The sequence below is a fragment of the Triticum dicoccoides genome, chromosome 4A, assembly GCF_002162155.2.
Source record: "Triticum dicoccoides isolate Atlit2015 ecotype Zavitan chromosome 4A, WEW_v2.0, whole genome shotgun sequence".
Classification (NCBI taxonomy): domain Eukaryota; kingdom Viridiplantae; phylum Streptophyta; class Magnoliopsida; order Poales; family Poaceae; genus Triticum; species Triticum dicoccoides.
In genome coordinates, this window is record NC_041386.1 from 658,819,034 (window position 1) to 658,829,268 (window position 10,235).

The 10,235-nt window shown below is 46.1% G+C and overlaps 1 protein-coding gene across 1 annotated transcript; it reads right to left on the reverse strand.

Annotated features, from left to right (window-relative positions):
- Positions 1–7,654: 7,654 nt before the first annotated feature.
- LOC119283995 lies at positions 7,655–9,821 on the reverse strand. Its single transcript, XM_037563315.1, has 4 exons — positions 9,673–9,821; positions 8,333–8,775; positions 8,166–8,227; positions 7,655–8,081 (listed from the first exon to the last, which is right to left on the reverse strand). Exons 1-4 carry the CDS (start codon positions 9,819–9,821, stop codon positions 7,851–7,853), a joined length of 885 nt encoding a protein of 294 aa, XP_037419212.1. The 3' UTR covers positions 7,655–7,850.
- Between the last annotated feature and the right edge of the window lie 414 nt (positions 9,822–10,235).

Here is a 10,235-nt window from a genome sequence, read left to right on the forward strand (position 1 = left end):
AAAGCTTGGTTAGCCATACTATCGCTATGTCCCCGAGACCTTTCCACGCCTCAATGGGGATACAATCAGGGCCCATCGCCTTGCCTCCTTTCATCCTTTTTAAAGCCTCCTTCACCTCAGACTCCTGGATGCGCCGCACAAAACGCATGCTGGTCTCATCAAAGGAGTCATTCAGTTCAATGGTAGAACTCTCATTCTCCCCATTGAACAGCTTGTCGAAGTACTCCCGCCATCTATGCTTAATCTCTTCGTCCTTCACCAAGAGTTGGCCTGCTCCGTCCTTGATGCATTTGACTTGGCCAATATCCCTCGCCTTCCTTTCCCGGATCTTAGCCATCTTATAGATGTCTCTTTCACCTTCCTTCGTGCCTAACCGTTGGTAGAGGTCCTCATATGCCCGACCCCTTGCTTCACCAACAGCTCGTTTTGCGGCCTTCTTCGCCATCTTGTACTTCTCTATGTTGTCTGCACTCCTATCCAGGTATAGGCGTCTGAATCAATCTTTCTTCTCTTTAAGCGCCTTCTGGACATCATCATTCCACCACCAGGTATCCTTATCTTCGCTTCTCCTTCCCCTGGACACTCCAAACTCCTCCGAGGCCACCTTACAAATGCAAGTCGCCATCTTCATCCACACATTGTCCGCATCCCCTCCTTCCTCCCAAGGGCCCTCCTTAAATACCCTCTCCTTGAACACCTGAGCTACCTCCTCCTTGAGCTTCCACCACTTCGTTCTAGCGACCTTGGCACGCTTATCCCGCTGGACACGAATCCGAAAGTGGAAGTCAGCAACCACCAGCTTATGCTGGGGTACAACACTCTCCCCAGGTATCACCTTACAGTCTAGACACGCACGCCTATCTTCTCTTCTCGAGAGGATGAAATCAATCTGGCTAGAGTGTTGGCCACTACTAAAAGTCACCAGATGTGATTCTCTCTTTATAAAGAGGGTGTTAGCTACAATCATGTTGTAGGCTAGAGCAAAGCTTAAGACATCTTCTCCTTCTTGATTCCTGATGCCATAGCCAAAGCCCCCATGCGCCCCTTCAAAACCTGTGTTAGATGTACCCACGTGGCCATTGAGGTCTCCTTCTATGAAGAGCTTCTCACCAATCGATACACTCCTAACCATGTCTTCCAAGCCTTCCCAGAACTCCCTCTTGGTGTTCTCATTGTGGCCTACTTGCGGGGCATATGCGCTGATAACATTGAGAACCAAGTCCTCAGCTACCAGCTTGACCAGGATAATCCGGTCCCCACGTCTCCTGACGTCTACCACTCCATACTTGAGGCTCTTGTTGATCAAGATGCCTACGCCATTTTTGTTTGCAGCCGTCCCCGTGTACCACAGCTTGAAGCCGGTATCCTCCACCTCCTTCGCCTTCTGTCCTCTCCATTTGGTTTCTTGGATGCAAAGGATATCAACACCTCTCCTCACTGCTGCATCAACTAGCTCCCGAAGCTTCCCTGTCAGAGACCCTACGTTCCAGCTACCTAAGCGAATCCTCCTAGGCTCGGCTAGCTTCCTTACCCTTCGCACTCGTCGAGTCAAATGCGAAGACCCTTGCTCATTTTCCACTACATCCAGGCGCCGATGTAGCGCGCCACTAAGGATGCGACGACCCGATCCTCGCTCACTTGCCACCGTATCCGGATCAAGATACGGCGTGCCACTTGGGGGGTGACGGCCCGGCCCTTGCCCATTTTCCACCACACCCGGGTTCCGATGTGGCGCGTCGCTGAGAGGGTTACGCCACAACAAAAATCTTTTGGGTTTCATCTTCATAAGAGTGGCTGAGTTTTTACGTTGGCTCGCCAAGCCTATCACAACCCTCCTCCTTTACCCGGGCTTGCGACCGGCTATGTTGAGACAACAATAAATGCTTTAAAAAAATTATGTTCTCTACAAAAATAAAGCATGTCGCCATGACACGGATGATCTTGACACAATGTACGGCCAACGGAATGATAAAACAGATATTCCCAAAGGCACACACTGCAGACTCATGAGGTCAACGTGTATGCTTGGTTACTCTTTTTTCTTAAATCAATGCAGCAAAATAATCTAGTTTTCAAAAGAACTAAAGTAAACATAATCTTAAGTCTCTTTGCGGTATATTCCGAACAAGATATATAATAATCTCCTCCCATTTTATTAAGTAAGTAACTAGTACAATAACCTCTTGAAAGTAGCATCACAAATATTCAGGATTACATAACACATGAACCACATATATCAATTATATGTTGAGCTTACTACTTGGGGGAAAATAAAACCACACATCAAGATACAATGGATGGTGCGGGTGAATTGGCCAATCCACTACCGAACCCGCAACAATAGATGTTCCTAGGGCAGCACACTGGATTGTACCCCACCGGTCTAGCAGCTGCATGTGCTACCGGTGTTGCCATCATCATGAGCAAGCAGACTTGCGCCATGAGAAAAACAATGATCACTTCGAAGATGCCGTTGTTCGCCATTGCCTAAGAACACAGAACAACAGAAAATATATAATTATGCAATAGTCTGTCAACCAGTATGTTTTTGTGGTCATGAGGGGCACCGTCCAGTCGCCTTATATAGATGTGGTGGCAACAAGGTTATCCCTATCCAATTAATGTCATTAATTGACATGTTTCATTTTTCTTTGGGTAAAAGTTAAATTTCTTCAAATAAATGGCAAATAGTTCCTCTATCCCTAAATATAAGACTTTCTAGAGATTTCACTACAAACAACATACGGATGTATATAGACATAGTTTAGAGTGTAGATTCACTCATTTTGCTCCGTTGTAGTCCATATTAAAATCTCTAAAAATATTATATTTAGGAACGGAGGGATTAAATCCTATGAAATTTCATTACTAGTCTACCGAGAAATCATCAATAGCCATGGTCATGTTGTCTTATAGATAGGGCTTACTCCCCTAATTTCATAATAGAGTGCATATTATTTTTGATTGATTACACTTTGTTCTAGTTTATAGGAAGGAAATATTAACATGTATGATAGCGATCAATATCCCCAAACCCATCATGAAAAAAGTTCATATTATACTTTTGGGAAGAATCGGTTTGTGCCACTTCCAATGTTGTATATTCTAGTCCTGCCACTCAATTTTCCATATTTCGGTCCGGGCACTAACGATTGTGAAAAAATTGGTGTATGAAACTGCATGTAATCTCCATCGGTTGTCATCAACTTTGCGTTGTTTCATTCCATTTTGGACCCATCACTTCACCACATCAACTGCAGCCACGAAAAGACTCGATTAACCCTTTCGGGTGATGTGCGGGTCAAATATTGCACCATAATTTCCATTTCCACTCCGACGTGGGCCCACCAATATTGGCGACAAGACCCTTTGAGTGTCCGTCGATGTGGGGGCCCGCCATTGGGGCCACAATTCCCATTTTGCCCCTCTGATTCGTGTCTTTCTCCACTGCGGGCTCACCTGCAGTGCTCTGTACTGACACGTCCCTAAATTTTGGTTGTTGGACCCTCCTTTTCACCACCACCTCGAGTCTTGTCCTCCCACTGATCTGTCACCGCCTTGTTGCTTCCACGGCCTCCATTCGCCCGGATCTCCGCGGCATGGTACGGCGGCCTCTGGAGCCTGGTGAAGGTGTCATTTCTCCCATTGGGTAAAGAAATCAACCATTGTCTTGTGTTGTTTTGTGATTCTCCTTTTGTGTTGCGAATAGCGTGGTCATGCTATGCTACTTTGCGTAGGTTGGTGCCACCCAGCAGCTCCATGAAGTTATTGAAGATTCGGCATGGGTGTCACATCGATCGCCTGCCCACTGGCAGCTTGACAATTAGTGACATTGTGGCTGATGACCGACGAGACCTTGCTTAGTGCAAAGGTGCTTAAGGCTGTATATTTCTCACAATGCTCACTCCTGGAAGCTGAGTTGGGATCCCACCCCTCACAGATATGGTGGGTAGTGCTTGATGGGAGGGACATCGTTGCACAAGGAGTAGTCCGGAGAATTGGTAATGGGGCTTCGACATATATCTAGCAGCATAACTGGATTCCACGTGATAACTTCAAAAGGCCGATCACTTCACTTGTTCCTAATCCGCCAGAGAGGGTGTCGGACCTGATTGATGCTACTTCGGCTCAATGGAGAGAAGATCTGGTTCGGTCTGTCTTTACTCCTTTTGATGCTGCAGAGATACTCAAGATACCACTGTGCACGAGGAACATAATAGATTTTTGGGCCTGGCATGAAGAGAGACGGGGAGTTTTCACGGTAAATTCTGCTTACCGTATGATACTGAGAACAAAGATAAGCAGGGAAGGATGGCTTCATGAGGAGCAAGGAACTTCAAATATATAGGAAAGTAAGCAGTGGAGTGCAATCTGGCACATACAGGTACCCTCGAAGTTGCGGATGTTCGTTTGGCGTCTAGCTAGGCAGTCGATGCCTACAGGTGAGGTCCTTCATCACCGAAACATGGCCGACGAAAATACATGCCACTTGTGCGGAGCAACGGACACTTGGAGACATGCGCTGTTGAATTTCTCGATGTCGAGGAGCATCTGGGCTTTAGCCCCCGATGATTTTGTTGAAAAGGTGGTAAGCTGCCAACATGATAACCCGAAGCAGTGGCTGTTTGCTCTTCACGATATGCTTCGGTCTGAAGAGTTCACTCGCCTGGTGGTTACAGCATGAGCGATATGGAGTGCAAGGAGGAAGGCGATCTATGAGGACATTTTCCAGTCTCCATATTCCACGAACGGCTTCATCATGAGTTACTTGTCAGAGCTGCAGCAGATCAATAAGAGGTCACCACGGCTTGTTACTACGTCTATGCCGAGACCAAAACGTTGGCAACCTCCGGTACAAGGATGTGCCAAAGTTAATGTGGATGCAGCGCTGTCGAGAGGAGGCACGTATGGTGTGGTAGCAGCTGTGTGCAGGGACCAAAACGGCCTGTTTCTTGGAGCTTCGGTCGTGGGTTTCCGGCAAATCAATGATCCCCAAACACTCGAATCCCTTGCTATAAGGGAAGCACTAGCCTTGGCGGACGACTTATACGTTCAAAGAATTCATGTGGGCTCCGATTGCAAGACGGTGGTAGAAGATATACAGAGGGGTACTTCAGCTTCATATGGTGCGGTGATACATGAAATTATAGAACATTCTGCTAGTTTTTAGTTTTGCAAAATAGGTCACGAATTTAGGAGCTCAAACTTTGAGGCTCACAACGTAGCGAAGCATGCTTTATCTCTCGGGGGTGGCCGCCATGTCTGGTTAGGTCATACTGGAGATCTTTCTTTCGTCCTTGTAAACATTGTGACGGATCAATAAAGGCTTGGCGAGGTTGTCTTAAAAAAAAGATGTCCCAACTTTATACTAAAGTTAGTATAAAGTTGAGTCATCTATTTTGGAACGGAGGGAGTATTTGCATGCAATGATTAGTGGTTATATGTGCAATCTCACACATGTATATTTACTTTGATATATGTGCAATCTCACCGATGAATAACACTCTCACATATATTTTTTTATACATACACATACATGGAAAATGTATTATTACTATGCAAAATTGAGCATAATATAGTGAGGTTTCCGCAAAAAAAAGTGTTTTCTAAAAAGTAATGGATTAGTGACATCGGCATCCTTACAAAAGAAATGAAAAGAAAACTAAAGATGAAATAAAAACTTAGAAAATGAAGTTTTCTAATAGAAGAACGAATTTGTAGCATTGGTATAATCTTCCCAAAAAAACAAAACGATATCAAAATAATGAAATTTTCTAGGAAAGTACAAAACACTTTCAAAACTTGCACACAATTTGCACTGAGATTGCACTTTTTCAAATATGCAAAGATAAACATATAATAGTGCAATTTTTGCATTCTATTATAATTTACACAAAGCGTAACTGAAATAATCTATTTATTGAAGAAGAAAGAAAATAAAAGAAACTTGCGCACAACTTTACACTCAAGTTGCACTTTATCGTAATATGCAAAAATAATCATATAATCATGAAATTTGGGCACACGTTATATATTATTTGTATGTATATAATTACACTCAGCCCATAACAAACAAAAATATAACCAATAAAGAAAAAAAAACAAAAAAACTTTCAAAACTTGCACACAATTTGTAGTGGTATTGCACTTTCTAAAATATGCAAAGAATAAGCATATAATAGTGCATTTTTCGCATTCTACTATAATTTACACATAGTGTAACTGAAATAATGCATTTTTAAGAAGAAAGAAAATAAAAACAATTGTGCATAACTATGCATCAAAATTGCACTTTATTGTAATAAACAAAAATAATAAAATAATCATGAAATTTTGGCAGTATTATATAGTATTTATATGTATATAATTACACTCAGCCAGAAACCCACAAAAAAATAAAAAAAAACCAATAGAAGAAAGAAAAGAAGAAAAAAAAATGCATAAACAAAGAAAACAAAAGTTTAAAATGAGAAATTTGCACACCATTTACGGAGAAATTGCACTTTTTAATAATATGCCAGAATAAGTATATAATATTAGAATTCTCACAAAAAGAAAATTTCTTAAGAAGGAATGAACTAGTGACATTGGGATTAGCATTAAAAAAAGAAAATGAAACAAACACTAAATCAAAAACAAAATAACTATGTTTTGTAAAAAAAATGAATTACTGATTTTGGCATTACCCTTCAGAAAAAATATGAAATAATTACTACAACAACGTCAAAATAATGAAGTTTTCTAAGTAAGAATGAGTTAGTTGCATTGATATTACCCTTTGAGAAGAAATAAATTATAAAATAACCAAACAATAACAAAATTTACACACAATATATACAAACCATTGTGCTTTCAACAATATACATATGGTAGTGGAATTTTCACAGAAAATACAATTGTAAGAAATACGCACATAATTGTGCATTTTTCATAGAATTACAATTTATACACATATTATGAATTACTTATGTGTATATATTTTGTATTCACCCAACACCCAAAATATACCCATAAAAACCGACAGAAAAAACAGAAGCAAATACACACATAAGCAACCTAATAAGAAAACACGTAACGGGCTTCAGCCCAACAAGAAATCGACTGACTCAAAATAGGGGTCAATCAAAAAACATCCAGCCCAATACAGGACAGCACACACAACAGGATAAAAAAAACAACTAGCACGCATCTTGGAGCAGCAATCAACGGTAAAAAATCGACTGACCCAAAATGTAAAAGTCAGTCAGCTGAGATGTAGCTAAAGTGAACGATCCGCCATTTATTGGTAGTACAAAATAATTTTGTTGACTTAGTATTTATTATGTGAAGTATCTTCCATAAATATTTTGAATTTTTCTCTCTATGGCCGGCAATCTGCCCCACTTTATGGACAGCCGAAAAAAAAAGCTCAACGTGGTCGCGCCTAGGTGATTTTGGACCAAATTGAACTCGGATCTCAAGTTCATGGGCTAGTTGTTTGGATTTGTTTCAAGTTACCTCGCAGGTTTATGTACCTCTAGTGTAAACAAACGACCAACATTTTAGGATCTTAACGTGTCGGGGCGCCTGAATTCTCTCCTGTGAGAGTCACGGCCTCACGGCTAACCCTGTGACCCATCTTCTTCGTCGAAATCTGAAGCCTGTCGTACATCGCTTATCTGAAACCAGGATCGAGCCCTCAGTTTTATCCAGTACACAGATCACAGATGTAAAGCATGTGCATACATTTCGGCGGCAGATATTCATGCCGCAGCAGTTTCTTGGGACACTGACAGACAACGGTGCATGCGTTTTTTTCTAGAATACGCACAACGGCAAGCGTGCGTATCATACTTTAGCAGGACAGTAGCTCAAGGCCTGAAGAATGCCGGTGGACGGGGACGAGCGGCGGCAGCGCCAGCGAAGGAGGTGTCCTTGAGGTGGTCGGGGGCGCTCTCGTACGAGTGCCTCCTCGCCAGCGAGAGGATGGCCTTGTCGGCGGCGACGAAGTATGCCATCCCGGCGACGGTGCAGACAATGAGGGCCTGGCCGGTGGGGTTCAGGTTCGCCTTGGCCCACGGCAGCATCCTCACGCTCGCCAGCTGCACGTACGATTAACAGTTCAGTTATGAAAACCAGAGTCCAACTTGCATGAAAATCAACAAATCCCAGACGGAGGAGCTCACCGTTGGGACCGCAGACGCGACGGTGGCGACGGCTGCAGCCTTTGCTCCGGCGAGCGTCGCCTCTGGGAAACATTAGGAAAAGAAATGCATTGCTAGTGTCAGACTATGGTCACACAACTTGGCTGAACTGAACTCTGAAGAAGTGGATCCTACTGGTTGCTACGTACCTCTGGAGCAGCGTTTGGCGAGGGCGAGCTTGTTCTCGAGGTGGGCGCGGGTGACGGTGGCCGTCGACGACATCTTCGCCGTGGTATTGTGCTGAAACGGCTCAGCACAAGGAGTGCGATCGAGCGAGATGAGATGAGATGGGCTGGCTGGCTGTCTGTTGCTTGATGTTTCCAGGACGTGGAGTTGAGCCGTGTATTTGTAGCGGGCAAAAAGGTGGCGGCCACGCACGGTTTTGGGTGCAAACCGCGGATGCTCCGCTCGTTTGGACTTGGAGTGTTGAACTGAGTTGGTGGGCAGAGCACGCTTTCCGGAAGCGGCATCCAAAACTGTGGTTTGGATGATGTTTGTTTGTTGCAGGGCATTCCTCCGTTGCTCCCTCCCTCGTCTTTCTTTCTGTACCCACCAAACTAAAGCTAGCAAGAAAAGGGAGATCTCGATCCATCTAAAGTTAGGCACAACAGTGCTGATAGATACTACGGAGGGAGTAGATAATTTTGCTACACGAGGCATTTGTCCTTTTTGTAAGATAAAAGAAACGAAAAAGAGCAGACAGCAGAGCAGGTGCCGCTGGTTTCGCTCGTAATCGTCCGTCGGCGAGCGGGAGTGGCGCTCCCAGTTTTCGGGCCAAACCGGCGGCATATGTTCCCCGGCAGGATTAGCCCTTTTCTCTGTGAGGTGTGACGCGGGTGCGGTGGGCCGCCATCCAACCGTAAGAGCAACTTCAACATGTCGACCCAAACCAACAGCGACTTTGCCCGTTTTTTATCTGTTTGAGTTGGCTCGACGGATGCCCGCGTCCGCTTCCGCGTTTGAGCCGGCGCATTCGCCTAACGTTGGCTCACCCCGTTTTGACGGCACACGAGAAGAAAATTAAAAACACACAAGTATTTCAAAAATAAAAACAAACATTAATTAAACGTTAAAGCCGGCCACGAAGACTGACGAGAGTCCGCACTTACATTAATTAAACATTAAAAAAAGTAAACTACGAGGTGGCGCGTTGCCCTTTGGCGTCCTCGTTGTCAACGCCGGGGCCGGTGAGGTCGATCAGCGTCGGCGCAGGCCCGGCCCAGGGGAACGCCGTGTTTCAGGCGGTGGCGATGTCGGACGTCGTGGGCTGGGGTGCCCCGCCCTGTTCCGCCGCGCCCTGGGCCTAGCGTGGAGGATCCTTCGCCCCACGCTGCTCCTCCTCGGCGTCGCGCTCGAGTTGCTCGAGGTATTCGCCATCGCAGCGCTCCTCGGTCAGCCGTCACTGGCGTCATTGCTCGAGGTAGGCCGCATCATGCGCCTCCGTCGCCCCCATCCAAATCGGCGGGGCTCCCACCCACTCACGTGCTACTCTGGGGACGGCGGCGCCAGCGGCAGCACGACGCAGTCGCTGCACGCGGACAACGCCATGGCATCCGCCATGCATGCCTCGTATGCCGCCTCCTCCTCTGCCTCCCTGCGTCGCTCCTCCTCCTCACTCTTCCGAAGGATAGCCGCCATGGCCGCCTGGTAGGCGGCCTCCGCATCCTGGTCCTCGCCACGAACGACGATGGACGGCGGGCGGGAGCTACAGGAGACTTTGCGGACGTCGCGCCGTCTCGCCTCCTCGTGCTCGAAGGCGAACCAACGCGCCCAATAAGGCGAGTCGGTGTCGTAGGCGGAGTCGCTCGCTGCTCCGGCGTCAGCAACGCCCGCTGGCGCTGCCTTTCCTCCGCGTGCGCCCTTGCCGACCACGGCGCCACCGACACTAGGATCCTCTTCGGATCCAAGTGCGGATCCGAGTGCCAGTCGTACGACAGGGTGACGTTGGGGTAGGCGAGAGGGACGTGGTGCTGCCAGTGCCACTCCGCCTGATGCACTAGCACATTCACGCGTTGCCTCGGTCGGCGGGGGACGGGGAGGCGGGGGAGAGGG